We start from the raw sequence: 14,240 nt of genomic DNA on the forward strand, positions 1-14,240 counted from the left end.
GGCTTGGTGACGGGATTACACCTCGTGCCAGAAGGACACAGCATCTCCAGTACACAGGTGAAGCGACAGGTTTCAAAAGCGAAGACCTCATACACCTAAGTATTAGTGGCGATATGGGATATGAACACCTAGTGTACCACGCCCTTGCACGCTAAAATGCCGCGTCTTTACAACCTTCAAGCCTCCCTAAGCAGTAGCTCCATGTGCCCAGAGTTCCTTTGGCTGCCCGGCAGCGTCGCAGGAAGCAAACCTCCACCGACCGGAGTGCCAGGACCCAGCGATGTTAATCAGGCCCCATCGAATGGGAGCAGGCATTGGGGGCCAGTTCGCCCACAGGCCATCCTCAAAGGTACGGTCAAGGTTGAGCAAGAAAAAGGGGACGACATCCGCAACTCCAGCTTTGGTAACAGTGCTCTTGCCCCATGCCTTGAATGTCGCTGACGCGGCGTCGTTCTCGGGTGTCCCCTGCTTAGGCGCATTAGGATGGCCGGAAAACTTGGAAATCGTCGTGATTTCGTTGTGGAAGTGTTGCTCAAATGGCTGCTGGAAAGAGTCCAGAATGCGGACGAGTTCCTCCCCAGACAGTTCAGAGGGCGTCTTCAAGCCGGTCAAGTATCGCTCGAATTCTGCAAGGCCAGCAAGGAAAGACGCTACACGCATTGCGTTGTTAGTTATTGCAGGGGCCGAACGAGAAGACCAAATGAGACCACGATGACTAACCGTGTTCTTTTTGTGTTTCCTCGAAAATCGATTTGTCGTTGAGAAGATCTTCAACTTTCGTGAAGAGAGTGGCTTCCTCATCTTCGTGGTGCGATTTGACGAATTTAAGCCAGGTGAGGCAGTAGCCCAAGAAGTCAGTCTTATCCCGATCGGCGACGATGGGAGCTTGGCGGTATATAGAGTTGTAACCGCGAAAAATTGAGTTGTCTAAGTCACGACATCAATACATGTGAACCGTATCTCGAGACTCGAGAGTCGGGCTGGAGATGGGTTAATGGGTACCATACGTAGTAGGGCCATGTGTGTCGCTCCCGATGTAAAGATATCGGTCTGTATGATCAACAGTCAGTACTAGAGTCTACTGGGGGGGGCCATTGCCAGCCCGCCGTTGCTACCTTTTTGGTTTGGAACTGAGGAGTTGCGATCAGGGTCAAGGGCCCATCCGCCCAGGGCTTAGACGGGGCCACTGAAGTCATTGTGAACGGTGCGCGGGTGAGTAAGAAGCTCAAGATCACAAACGGTAAAGAGAGTATCAATCTCGTCCGAAAGCTGCCCATGATGGTAGAATGTTGGATGGGACGATGTCGCGATCATTCGTAATCAGTTCGGAAGGCGCAACACGACGTGCGGCTCACGGGTGAGCTTCCCTTCTGTGGGGCTGACAAAAGATCGTAAATGATTGGATAATGCCTGTGGGAACCCCACATATTCAAGTACAGCACGACATTCAACATGTCCAGACCAGAGCTCGAGAGCATAGTCACTCCCCTCCTCCCCAACTCTAACGACGCAAGAAGACCGCTGCAGAGATGAGAAAGGGGAGTGGACGGTTTCCTTGTACCATGTAACTACACTAGTTCAAATCACACGAAACCTTTTAGTCATGAGATAACAGGGCCAAGCCTTCCCCAACCTCAGCAGGAGTCCACCAATCCGAACTCCATTCCTAAATAGGTTGGCCGCGATGCAAACTGTGCCCACCACCTCTCACCCGCAGCGGGGTGGTGAGAGGGGGCTACAAGTGGGGTGTTATTTCTTAAAGGTCGCCGTCTGCCTTGCACCACCAGGATGTTGAAAAGGTCCACGCGACCCAACAAACAGTTCGTGCAAGACATAAAAAAAAGGCCCAAATCACCAACGAAGCAGCAATTATGGCGACGAAATCCCGTTTGCGGGTCCGCGCAGCCACACAGGGGGATATCAAGACCATGGCAGATATACACTTTGCGGCCTTCGCCGACAACATTATGAACCAATTGATGTACCCCCGCGGGGTATCCGAGGACTGCAAAACAAAATTCGAGTTAAAGCTGATGCCGGCTGTCCCCGCTGAAGAAACCACTCCGCCCCGGACACAGGGGTTTGTCTGCGTCGTTGAATATCTCCCCCAGGGCGGACCTTCAGACCGACCAGGCGAGATCATTGCCTACGCCAAGTGGCGACTTCAACGCGAACAACAACCCGAGGAGGAATGGAAGGGGAAGGAGCTACATGCGACAACGGAGACATGGGGGGACGTTTGCGATGTATCTGTCGTAAACGCATTCATGGGTGAAATGGATCGGGCCCAGCAACAACATGCTAAAGGCGAAGCAGCATTGTGTAAGGTCCTCGCCTCTTCCGACCCTGCTGTTGACGGTCGATGTTACTGATACACCCCAAAAAAACCAACATAGATCTAAGCCTTCTTGCGTGTGACCCAACCCGGCAGCGTTCCGGGGCCGGGTCGGCCCTTATGCAGTGGGGCGTCAACCTCGCTGACAGCCTTGGGCTTCCTTGCCGCGTCGAGTCGTCCCCGGCTGCTTATGCTCTGTACAAAAAGTTTGGCTACGAGGATGTCGCTGTTTTGGACATGAAGGTCACGGAGAACTGGGGCGCCAGCAACACAAACGGGAGCTATTGGGGAGAGAACAATGCGGTGGACTTGGCTGGACCGGTTCCTAAGGGAGTTCAGCGCACTGTGATTATGCGGCGACCACCAAGAAACACCACGTTGGGGCCCACAGATGCGCAGCAGGGCAGATCATGATAACCCCGCGGTCTCGTCGCGACCCATCATCCCATGACATCAACAGTTGAAGTTGGAGTAGTAATTCACGATTCTTTAAATTCCCCGTGTTTTCCTGCAGCATTGCACTCAATGTTACTCGTGGGCGAATTACGCCCCCGTCCCCCTGTTTCCTTAACCGCCATACCCTGCAACTCGGCTATCCTGCAGTGCGACCGACCAATTCATCTTCGATTTCATTGGCAACGGAACCGCCAGGTGTTTTGCGCTGGCCGTCGCACACAATGCGCAGAGACCTGGTTCCCTTCAAAAGCGAAAAGGCAGCCTCAGCAGCCTCACTAGCCCAAGACGATGCATCAACGCAATTAGACGACCAAGATCATGAACAACGCCGACCGTCTAGCTGGACGCTCATAGACGGCCAGACATTGTCCCTTCAATTAGACCTAGTAGAAGTGGACGGTTGTGATCGCCCCTCTGGGGAGATGGATCCCCTGAGCGCTGCAGCCAACATCATATCCATCATTCACACGGCCGTCAAAGTGGTCGCCTTGTGCAAACGATTCTTGGAAGCCGTCCGGGACGCCCCAAGCGACTTGCGCCTGATTCTCGTGGAGGTTTCGACGCTCAAAACGATTCTGGATGACCTTCAATTCCTCGTCTCGTGTAATCAGGTTCCAGCAACACTCGAAGCTCTGTCACGGGATCACGGCCCGATTGAAGGATGCAAAAAAGTCATTCTTGAACTTGAGAAAGCTTTGCCCCATGAAGCTGTATTTGGATCCGATTCAAAACGGACAGCGATCAAGAGCGCCCTTTCCTGGTTCTTAAAGGAATCGAAAGCAAAAAGCTTATTGCATGAGTTACGGGAGTACAAGCGCATCATTGCGTTAGCTCTAACGACCGATTCTTCGTGAGTTTCATCTCCAGACCAACACACCGTGCGAATCTGAGATAAATAATGATCTGACCTGGTTTGGCTCTTTGTTGCTGCATTACAGTCTTGATATTAAAGAAACCAAGGCCAACACGGAGAAAATATACGCAATCATTACCGGTATGTCATTTACCCACCACTACAAGCGTGAAACGTCTCCTTGTTTTGTCTTACGGTTTTATTCCCCCCTCACTTTCTTTGAATACTGTCCTAATTTGACAGAGCAGACGAACAAGAACGTAATATTTACAATTGGCTGTGCGCCACTGACCCATCGGACATACACGAACGATCCTGCGAGGCTTATGAGCCTGGCACAGGGGACTGGCTCTTCCGCGATCCGGTGTGGGAGGCATTTACGGAAGAGAAAACGCGTTGCCTTTGGATCCACGGGATCCCTGGCGCAGGGAAAACGATATTCGCATCGCACCTCTTCCAAGCCACGCACCGGTATCGTGGCCCGCAAGGCCTCAGCTCCGGCTATGTGTACTACTATTGCTACTTTGGCCACGCGCAGGATGAAACGGTGCCGTTCCTGCGATGGGTGATTTTCGAGCTGTGCCGGCAGCTGGGCCGAGTGCCCCTCGCCGTGCACGAATTGCATCGGCGGGGAAGTAACCCAACGGCCAAAAACCTCCTCGCTGCGTTGGCCGACTTCTTACCAGCGTTTGGAAAGGTATTTGTCGTCATTGATGCATTGGACGAGAGCCTAGAGAGGGAAAAGCTGCTTCGAGTTCTACGAGAGCTCGCGTCCGATAGCCGGTTCGAGAACCTACGGCTCCTTGCGACGAGTCGGGAATATGCCGACATCGAGGAGGCCATGACCGAGGTTGCGGTGCCTATATCGATGCAGAACCCGTTTTTGGACGATGACATCAGGCTCTATGTCCAGTCGAAACTAGACACCCATCCAAGGTTTAAGCGTTGGCGGGCGGACCTACGACGGGAGGTTGCAAATGCGTTGTCCGCCAAAGCAAACGGGATGTAAGCCGCTCTCTTTGGTTGGAGTTGTTTCGTGGCAAGCAACGGTGGCTCGGCGCAGATCTAGATGCTGACCGTGTTTGTGTTTTGTAAACTTCTAGGTTTCGATGGGTCGTGTGTCAACTCGACTCCCTACAACGCCTCAAGCCGGAGTCCAAAGTTATCCAAACGGCCTTGGCCAACCTGCCCAAGAGCTTGGATGAGACATATGAGCGTGTCTTTATGAGTATCCCGGAAGATGCCCGGCTGTTCGTCCAACAGGTCCTATGGTGGATGAGTACGCACAGGGCGATTCACCAAGTGATCCCCGGTGTCAGTCCCATTGCTACGGTGGACATTTCCGAGATCAACGTGCCCCGAGGCGCGGACATTCCGTTCGAGGTGCTGTTCGCGGCCGTGGAACGCGGACTGCAAGAGTCGGACGACCCGAACGCTGGGTTGTTTGAAGGGTATATGTTTGATGAGGAACTGCTCCGAGAATACTGCGGGTGTCTGGTGACGCCGACCACGTACACAGTACGGCCCAGGGGCAGGGTTGTGGACGACATACCGACGGTCGCTTTTGCCCACTACACCGTCCTTGAATTCCTGGAGTCTCGCCGGATCCGATCTGGCCCTGCCGCGTTCTTCAGCCTCCATAGGGAACAGGCCCTGGCGGATCATGCAGTCATTCTTCTTAACACGGCTGTTGCCAGCGTTGAGCGATGGGACGAAGAAATTCCCGAGATGCCTGGCATTGAAATGTATTCTGACTTTGACCGCTACTGCGCCCAGTCGTCGGTTGTCCTGCTTCATTGGCACACGGACACGCTCCTGTCGTCGGGGACGTTGGCGTGGCTCACCCCGGCCGTGGAGCTGGTCAGGGTTCGCGCGCCAACGATGGGAAGCCTCTTCTGGTACCCGCCACAGACACACTTCAAGCTGGAAAATCCGATATCGCCAGCGATCACCGCATTCATTCGCGCCAACGGCCTCACGCTCCTCGAACCGGCTGCGAGACCGGAACTGGAAACCCTCGCCCGCATGCTCCAAGTCGAGCCTCGAGGCCGTCTTGCAAGGGCATATTTAGAAAGCTTGGACCGCACCAGTGCAGACCTGTCCTGCCAGATTGATCTCGAATTTCAGCCGGGCGTGTGCTTTCACCGGCGGGGCGAACTGTGCCCGGTGGGGGTAGACGCCCACCTTGTCCAACCAGTCCGGTTCCGTGGTTCTGTACTGGAGTTCTTTGCCCAGCTCCCTGCCGGCACGTGGGCACAGCCCTGCCAGGCGCTGTCGGATGTACTGGATTATTTCTCGGGCCATTTCGACCCATCCGTGCTCTTGGTGTTCGCCATCGTCAACCACCACCACGTGGGTGCGAACAGCGACAGCCCAACATCACCATGTTGGGGTTGCAAGGTGATCCAACGGCTTCTTCAGCTCGGCGCCAAAGCCACCCCGGCCGGGTATGCTGTCAGCGCACTCCAAGTCGCAGCGGCACTACGAGATGCCCGGTCTACCAAAATTCTCCTCGAGGCGGGGATTGACCCGAACGCGGTGGGCGACGGGGAGCATGGCGAGATTGGTACGCCTGATCGCGGGCCGTTGCTGGAAGCGTTTGAGGTCGTTAAGGGCCGGAGTGCACTCAACATTGTGAACGGGGAATTATATGTCTCTATGCGGACACGGAATGTATGGGTTGAGTCCGTAGTCGGAGACGAATGGACGGAGTCGATTGAGGATGTCCTCGCCCGGTACGGGGCGAAGGATTTCATGGTATGCGCGGATCCTGATGAGGCTTCTGTTCTGACGACGGAGATGAGCATTCTCACCATCACCGAGGGCGATAGGGACAGTGCTGTATGTGTTGCATGAGCAGGGCATACCGGCATACGTGGCCCGGACGACCTCGCTATCGCCCGTCTCACGTGGTCATTACGACGACATAAGTAGTTCAGCTTCTGACGCAGGGCTTCGCATCAGGCGACAGAAGAGCGTAATGTAATGAGAGATCGAGAAGGTCTGAGCATGCTTGTTCTTCATTACTTTCTCGGCCGTTTGCTCGGCGAGTTTCCTGAAGAAGGTTGTTCTCCAGTTGTTTCTTTACTCAAGCCAGAAAAGAGCATGCATAAACACCTTGGTCGAAAGGGAGGAATTTAATATGGGTTCCCGTGACGACGGCTAACGGCCTCGAGCCGGGAACTTGCCCGAATCGGAAATTCCGTTGACTAGCGCACCAGGCGGCTCCGGACCGCTTGAGACCCAGAACTGTCCGCTTTCTCCGCATTTCCCCGTGGGGCGGACGGTGGTATTGTTCCTGTTGCTACGTCGACCTTGGGGGCAAATTGGGGATCTCGCGGGGTGCTGGGTTTTAAACTTCCATTGGGGACTGGTCTCGGGAGCACGGCTAATGGGGCCAGCCCGCTAAGTCGGTTACAGTTTTGCGGCCGCTCAGGTTCCGAGAATGACACCTTTCTTCAAGATCCCGGCCCGCAGCACGGGCGGTTGCTTCCATTGATCTTCCGGCTTCGCTGCGTTGGCAGGTCGCGGCGTGGAATCCGTTTTGGATTATTCTGTGCAGATGTGCAGGTGTTGTTCTCAGTTTCGATTTAGTCGTCGCTTGACCCCCTTTTTTTCTCAGTTGCATTTTCAGTCGCGATCTCCAGCCCCGATCACAACATTGAGAGAAAGACATAGAGAGACAGGGAGAATAAGAGAAAGAGAGAGAGAAAGTCATTCATTGACTAACTCCATTACATTACACACGACACTAATATCGCCATGGCTGTCGCCGTGGCTTCTCCTAGCATGGCCACGTCCACATCGGCGTCCGCCAAGGCCAAGAGCAAGGCCGGGACTGTGCCGCCTCGGCGACTGACTAAGGAGGCGTTGACGGCGACACACAATGCGCATCTCAAGAAGCAGAGCACTTCGCCGCTGGCGCCGCGGCCGGTGAAGCAGCCGGTCCTGGCAGATGCGTATCCGGCGTCGACCAAGTCCATCCGGGAACTCGAAATTGTACTTATTCATTACTCCTCGCACTCACTACTCATTCTCTTGCTCGAAACAAAACCCGCTAATAACCGAACAGATCCCATTAACAGAACTCAAGGCCGAGACGCACCACCGAGGCCAAGGCCTCATCGTCAAGGCGGTCAGCGCGCCGTTCGTGGGCGCGGGCGCGGTGAGCATCGTGGAGGATGAGTTTGGCAACGCGGACAAGCTGGCCATCTACAACCAAGCTGACTCGTCCATTCTCTCGGGCGTGCCCGAGGGTTGCGTGGTGGCCGTGAAGGAGCCGTATTACAAGAACAACGGCGCGGCAGGCGACTACATGATTTGTGTGGATCACCCGTCGGATGTGATTCTGTTGCGGTTTACGGACCCCGTGATCCCGGAGAAGTTGAGGTTGGGCCCGCTGCTGAAGACGGCTGAGGACTGGCGGAATGCGGCGGACCGAGCGTTTATCGAGAAGGATTTCCCGACGTGTGTTTTCTGGTGAGTTTCCACTCGAGTTTCGGATTTAGTCAGGGACTCGGTCAGTCCCGGACTACTATTAGTCGACTTCTGCTAACACGCTCACCCAGCTACACCGAGGCCCTGGAAGTGTCCGACGACGACGCGTTCAAGGCAGCCGTGCGGACCAAGCGAGCGGGCGTCAACCTGCTCCTGGGCCGCTACGACGCAGCCAAGGAAGACGCGCTGGCCTCACCAACAGGTGGCCCTCGTGACTGGCGTGCCTACTACAACGCCGGGCGAGCAGCCTACGGGCTCTGCCATTACGCCGAGAGCCACAAGCTATTGAGCACAGCGCTATCCCTCAACCTGGACAACGCCAGCGTGCTTAAGGAGCACGCCCGGTGCGAGGCGCGGCTGCGCGAGGAGGAGACGGGCGAGTACGACTTTGAAGCCATGCACGCGTCTCTCGGCCCGCAGTCGGTGCATCTCGATCGGGCATCCTTCCTGCGTAACACGCGCATTGCCGACTCTCCGCACCACGGCCGCGGGCTGTTCGCCACGCGCGACTTACGCGCCGGTGATTTGGTCTTCGTCGAGAAAGCCACGTTGATGCCAAACCAGTACGAACCCACGCGCGCGTCGGCCGCGCTGTACGCCATGGTGGTGCGACAACTGTGCGACAACCCGTCCCTCGCCGAACCCGTGCTTGCGCTGCACGACGGCGGCGCGTACGAGCGGACGGGGAAAGAGGGTACCATGGTGGACGGGGTCCCCGTGGTGGACGTGTTCCTGGTCGAGAGCATCCGCACCAAGAACTGCTTCAGCGCGCCACGATCCACGCTGCTGGACACGCGGCCCAGCCAGCCTGACGGGCGCATGGCCAAGGGCCTGTGGGTGCATGCGGCCTACATGAACCACCACTGCATCGGAAACACCATCCGCTCCTTCGTCGGCGACATGCTGATTAACCGCGCGACCAAAGACATCAAAGCCGGCGAGGAACTCTTCCACCAGTACGCGCCCGTCAAGCCGCTGGCCGACGTACGCGCCCTGCAGCATCTCGCCGGCTGGGGGTTCACCTGCCAATGCGTGCTGTGCGAGACCGAGCGGAACAGCAGTAGCAAGGCGGCCATGGACAAACGTCGCGAGCTAGCCGAGGCCGTCGACAAACTCTGCAAGAAGAAACTCCCCGGCAAGGAACTCATCCCAGAAGCCAAGATCCGCAACGTCGAGCGGTTGCTCAAGCAGCTCGAGGACGCCCACGAAAAGGACGTGTACGATGCCCACCACCTCCCGCGGCTCACGCTGATCTACCCGTGCCAGTGGCTCATCGTCGCGCACCGCGGGCGCAAGAATCATGGGAAAGTTATCCGCTACGGCCTGCAGGTGCTCCGCAACTTTGGCTTCCGCGTGCCCGACGAGACGGAGCCCGGCTGGGACCCGCGCGGGATTTACTCCGACCCGGAGAGCGCGAGGACGTCTCTTATGACTATCCATGCTGTGTCGACGCTGCGCAAGATGGCGGAGGCGTACGCGTCTTTGGGTCATGTGGACATGTCGAAGCGGGCGCGTGAGGCGGCTGAGTTTGGGTATGTCATGATTACGGGGAGCAAGAATGATGTGGACACGCTGGATAAATAAGTGTGAAGGAAGTTTCTCTGATCACGGTATTTTGAGTATAAAGGATATAAGGTATTATGGATCAAGGCAGTTATAATTGGTTTTCTGGTTCTGTCGGGTCACGTTGTTTGTCATGCATTGGAACACGGTAGCTAGGCGCATTGATTTGACGTAACTTCATTCGTTTCAGGATGGTGTTTATCTTCAAGTTAACTTACACAATTAAGTGATGCTCTCTGAAGCTCAAATAAGTGGGACTGCCCCTTTTCTCTTAGATCTTCAATAAAGTCCGGATATCCAAAGAGAAGTACCAAAAGGTTTAACGCATACACTTCTTCGCGCAAGTCATGCCGTATTTAGCGACCAAACATGGAGCCGGCTGCTCCGAATGTCGACTTGGCGCTGTTCATCCAGTCGGGGATATTTAGCCAAATGACTACCGGCATCGAGCTCAACGGGTGTCAGTGCTCCCCTGTTGAAAGATCGACAACGAGACGTTAATGGCATTATTTGATGGATGGATTAACAGATCGTCAAGGGAGCGTTGCGGGACATATGGCCACGGGCTATGTTGGTATGGACTTCTCTAATTCCAAGCCTTGGGTCTACCTCGACCTTAACTCTTGAGATCACTTGTTGTCACAAGACACAGATGGAGTCGGAGTTGACTTACAACGGCAAAACATGAGGTATTCCTTACTCTCCCTTCTCGTCGGTGTCTCACTGGCAGCCGCAACAACCCACCATCGCTGCCCTTTCACCCCTCTGCAAGACCGCCAGCCCTCCTGCGAGTTTGGCGATGCCGACATCTACACCCCACCCGCCCCTTGGACCGGCCCCGAGCACTGTTCGACCGAGTACTGCGTCTATTCCAACCCGCACGCCAGCCACGCCGGCTTGTCCATGATCACTACGACACACAATGTACACATTTTCAAGGACACCGACACCCGCGCCAAGCTCTCTGACGACACCCTCACTGCGAACTCTGGCTTGGAGATCGAACTCAAACCAGGCATCGACTACTACGAAGCCGAGATCCCAGGAAAAGGGATCGGGCTAATCGCCAACCGGACCATCTACAAAGGGGAAATTATCCTGCAGCGCGGGCCGGCATTGTTAATCCAATCGACACCGCACGTACATGTCCCGCCTGACCGGCGCCTAGAGATGTACGAAGCGGCCGTGGACAGGCTACCGAGTGAAACAAGGAAACATTTTCTGCGGCAGGTTGGGGACACGGTGTTGGACAAAGTGCAACGGAATGCGTTTCGGGTGTTTGTGAGTGGGAATGGTACTGATTCGGCGCATTTGGGCGTGTTCCCGGAGGTTAGTAAGATAAATCACGCTTGTCGGCCAAAGTAAGTTTCTGTCTACTCCTTCCTCCTTCATTTGTTCCTTTTCGTTACTCCATATTAAGCCTGTATCAGCCTCCACTACCGCCTCAACAACACCACCCACACCACCATCGCCGTCCGCGACATCCCCCCCGGCGAAGAACTCACCCTAACCTACATCTACGCCAAACTCCCCCTCGCCGAGCGCCTCACTCGCCTCCGCGACTGGGGCTTCACCTGCACCTGCTCGCAATGCATCCAACCCACCTCCGCAGCCGCCGCATCCGACCGCCGCCTGCGCCAAATCGCGGACCTCGAGCGCGAAATTGACCAACTGATGTCCCGGCGCCCGTTACCGCCCCATATGGCCGCGCAGGGGATGAAGCAAGCCGATCGGGAAATCCGGCCGGGGTTGGTGGCGAAACTGGTGGAGTTGTATGAGAGGGAAGAGTTGTGGGGGTCTCTCGCGGCGCCGTATGCGAAGGCTGCGTTGGTGCATGCTATGTTTGGGTTGGAGGAGGAGGCGAGGGGGTATGCGGAGAAGGCAGTTGGGGCGTTGTTGAGGGAGACGGGGGAACGGGCGAAGGATTTGCCGTCGATGAGGAGGTTGGTGGGGGATCCGAGGAGGCATTGGGCGTGGCGGTTGAAGGTGGGGAGGGATGAGGGGGGTGAGAGTGAGTCAAATGGAGATGGAAAGTAGGGGTTAAGTATGAGGGAAGAAGGTTTGGTTTTGTAAGAGTACCTAATTCTGGGAGAGTAGTCGGGGGCTAGGTTGTTTATCATGCTTCATCTCATATTTTCAACGAATTTTGGTGTAACATAGTTGAACGGCGTTAGAAAAAGACATTGCTGGAACGACTCAGATGGGCATATTAGGTATTAAGTATTTGTGACTATGAGATGTAAATATCGGGTATGGAATCTGTTTACCCCTGAGTGAAACCCTAACCCTATATCTACCCCTGAAACTGCTGTGTTGATGATGCTTGAGCCTTGGAGCCAGCAAGGCTAAAAGTAACCTTGAATGCAATGCGAAAAGGAAAAAGAAAATAAACCCAATGCATCCCGCAAGTGCTATTGCTGAGGCCCCCCCCTCCCCATCTGATTCATTGCCGTCTTGAAAAACCACGGTGCCCCAGGTATGTTAGGCATGTTCGGCATGGAAAACCCGGCACCGGGAGGCCCACGGGCCGGAGGTGCCTGAGGCGGGGCTTTCGGAGGCGGAGGTCCCTGCGGCCTAGCAAAGTTGGGATAGCCCGGAAATCCCGGGCGAGGCACCTCTTCGACGCTGCTGCTGTCCTCAGCGTCCCGTTTCTCCTTCTTCGCCCTCCTGAGCTTAACCAGCCGCACCACCCAGTACACGACCACCACGAGCATCAACGCCACTGTGCCCCACGACATCCCAACCCACGATGTCCCAGCCACAGCGTCGATGCCCCGAAACCCGCTCCCTTTCTTCAGAACCTCCATCCCACTGTTCTCCACTGGGGCCTGTCCACCAGCGTCCGCATCTCTGTACATCCCGGCCAGACCCCTGATCGTTCCCTCTTTGACTTTAGCCCCGATCGCACCGACCAAAGCGCCCAGCATCAGGAACCCAAAGGCGCACATGGAGCAAAAGTTGTTGGTGTAAACCGCCCACTGGTAAGTCGCCGGGATGCCATCGTCTCCGTCATCGTGGCTGATGAATACGGCAGGGATGGAGGCGAATACAGCGAGGCCTGTGAAACCGAGACCGACGGACCAGAGGATGGTGATGGCCTGGGCAAGCGTCGTGAGTTGTTCCAGGGCCGAGAGAATTGCGTACGGGGGTGTTATGTCTGTTGGGTCGGGGTCGGCATCCGAGCAGGACGAGCGAGACTTCAAGGGGGCCTGATCGTGCGGGGAAAGATTCGCAACGCTGAGAAGATAGGGGATTGTTGCCGGGTCACCTGGTGGGTGGGTGAGTGTTAGCCGGAGGAGTCTTTGTTTTGGTATTGTGTCTCGGTGCTGGTTTACACAAAGGAAGGCTAAGATGAACGTACCGGTGAAGTAGGGGTGACACTGGTCCATGTTGTGGTCACCGTCCAGTGTAATCATGCCCTCGCACAGGGTCATTGTGTAGAAGGAGTAGAACCTGCCGCTAAAGTTGGCCACATACGGAGTGCTGCTTTCGGTTGGGGTGTCCTGGCTTCCAGCTGTCGGAGTGGGCGCTGGAGCGGGAACCGGAGGAGGGGTTGGAGTCATCTGGAACGCACTTGAAGCTGCCGAGTTCATTTGATCGCACAGCCAGCTGAGCGGTCCACCACAATCATTACTGGGAGAAGGCGAACGGGTGTCGAGGACTTGTTTGGAACTTGGGCTATTCGAGGAAAGGATGTCAACCTGGATCATTGGCCCTCTTGTTAGTAGCTGTGGATGGGACTGAGACCCTGCGCATTGATACTCACGGAGATGAGGTTGTATCCCCCCATAAAGCCGGGTTTGTTGCCCGCGCAGAGGACCAGCACTGCGAGCAGCAGGGCCACCCAGGAAAACACCACCGGTGTCATCCGCAGAAAGTGGGCAGCGGTGAACGCCATGTTGAGGTGGGTGTATATAGCGCTTGATGACCTATAGTACTGTTGAGAATGTGATGGGTGCCGGTTGCTAGGAGAGGTCTGTTGCCAGGCGACATCCGGATCGAGATTCTGGTTTCTGGTTGTGGGTTGAAGATGAGAAGCCGGGTTGAAGAGGGGGGGGCCGGCCTATTTATACTTTTCCAAAGAATGCATGAATCCATTTTGCACCTCTTGTTCCGTGGGCTGGAGTTGTTTACAGATGTTCGTATCATCCCTAGGGTGAGTCAACGGTGCTTTGAGGATCCCCTTACTCAACACCGGAGGTTGGTCAGGTGCTACTAATGCTGCAAGTTGAGATAGAAGCCCCTTGGCCTAGTTCCTGGGTGGTCTAGGATCCATTAGAACCGTGCCCGAACTTGTTACGCTCTCATTTAGGTGACTACCTCTGCAAAATCAGAACGCCATGGTTTCTAGTTCAATTCTCTGGGGTTGAAGTCTACCTTTCTTTGATATCACCACCCAGGGCTTAACTCTTCCGAACCCTGCTAGCCCCGGTCCTCACAGGGCAGATTGTGGTGGACAGCCCTCCTGTTCACAGGGCCGTAAACAAAGAGGAAGAAGAAGAGGATACTCGTGACAAGTGCGTCCCCGAGGGTTTG

At 55.5% G+C, this 14,240-nt stretch overlaps 5 protein-coding genes across 5 annotated transcripts; 3 read left to right on the forward strand and 2 right to left on the reverse strand.

Annotated features, from left to right (window-relative positions):
* Positions 1-186: 186 nt before the first annotated feature.
* Positions 187-1,277, reverse strand: C8A04DRAFT_36678 (uncharacterized protein; the record flags this gene model as incomplete). The annotated part of the gene is made up of 4 exons (XM_062783608.1): positions 187-650; positions 721-927; positions 1,008-1,050; positions 1,116-1,277. 4 exons carry the CDS (start codon positions 1,275-1,277, stop codon positions 187-189), a joined length of 876 nt encoding a protein of 291 aa, XP_062637805.1.
* A 594-nt stretch (positions 1,278-1,871) lies between these two features.
* C8A04DRAFT_11560 (uncharacterized protein) lies at positions 1,872-6,500 on the forward strand (the record flags this gene model as incomplete). The annotated part of the gene is made up of 8 exons (XM_062777018.1): positions 1,872-2,322; positions 2,397-2,712; positions 2,939-2,986; positions 3,021-3,270; positions 3,403-3,641; positions 3,730-3,785; positions 3,890-4,649; positions 4,748-6,500. The coding sequence occupies 8 exons, from the start codon at positions 1,872-1,874 to the stop codon at positions 6,498-6,500; spliced, it is 3,873 nt and encodes a 1,290-aa protein (XP_062637806.1).
* A 906-nt stretch (positions 6,501-7,406) lies between these two features.
* On the forward strand, positions 7,407-9,725 carry C8A04DRAFT_27894 (SET and MYND domain-containing protein 4; the record flags this gene model as incomplete). The annotated part of the gene is made up of 3 exons (XM_062780446.1): positions 7,407-7,643; positions 7,717-8,123; positions 8,213-9,725. The coding sequence occupies 3 exons, from the start codon at positions 7,407-7,409 to the stop codon at positions 9,723-9,725; spliced, it is 2,157 nt and encodes a 718-aa protein (XP_062637807.1).
* A 663-nt stretch (positions 9,726-10,388) lies between these two features.
* On the forward strand, positions 10,389-11,924 carry C8A04DRAFT_36681 (uncharacterized protein; the record flags this gene model as incomplete). The annotated part of the gene is made up of 4 exons (XM_062783609.1): positions 10,389-10,628; positions 10,665-11,065; positions 11,135-11,715; positions 11,905-11,924. The coding sequence occupies 4 exons, from the start codon at positions 10,389-10,391 to the stop codon at positions 11,922-11,924; spliced, it is 1,242 nt and encodes a 413-aa protein (XP_062637808.1).
* A 191-nt stretch (positions 11,925-12,115) lies between these two features.
* Positions 12,116-13,602, reverse strand: C8A04DRAFT_27897 (uncharacterized protein; the record flags this gene model as incomplete). Its single annotated transcript, XM_062780447.1, has 3 exons — positions 12,116-12,972; positions 13,066-13,405; positions 13,471-13,602. The coding sequence occupies 3 exons, from the start codon at positions 13,600-13,602 to the stop codon at positions 12,116-12,118; spliced, it is 1,329 nt and encodes a 442-aa protein (XP_062637809.1).
* Between the last annotated feature and the right edge of the window lie 638 nt (positions 13,603-14,240).

This window comes from Dichotomopilus funicola (assembly GCF_033296635.1).
Source record: "Dichotomopilus funicola strain CBS 141.50 unplaced genomic scaffold C8A04scaffold_24, whole genome shotgun sequence".
In the NCBI taxonomy this organism is placed as follows: Eukaryota; Fungi; Ascomycota; class Sordariomycetes; order Sordariales; family Chaetomiaceae; genus Dichotomopilus; species Dichotomopilus funicola.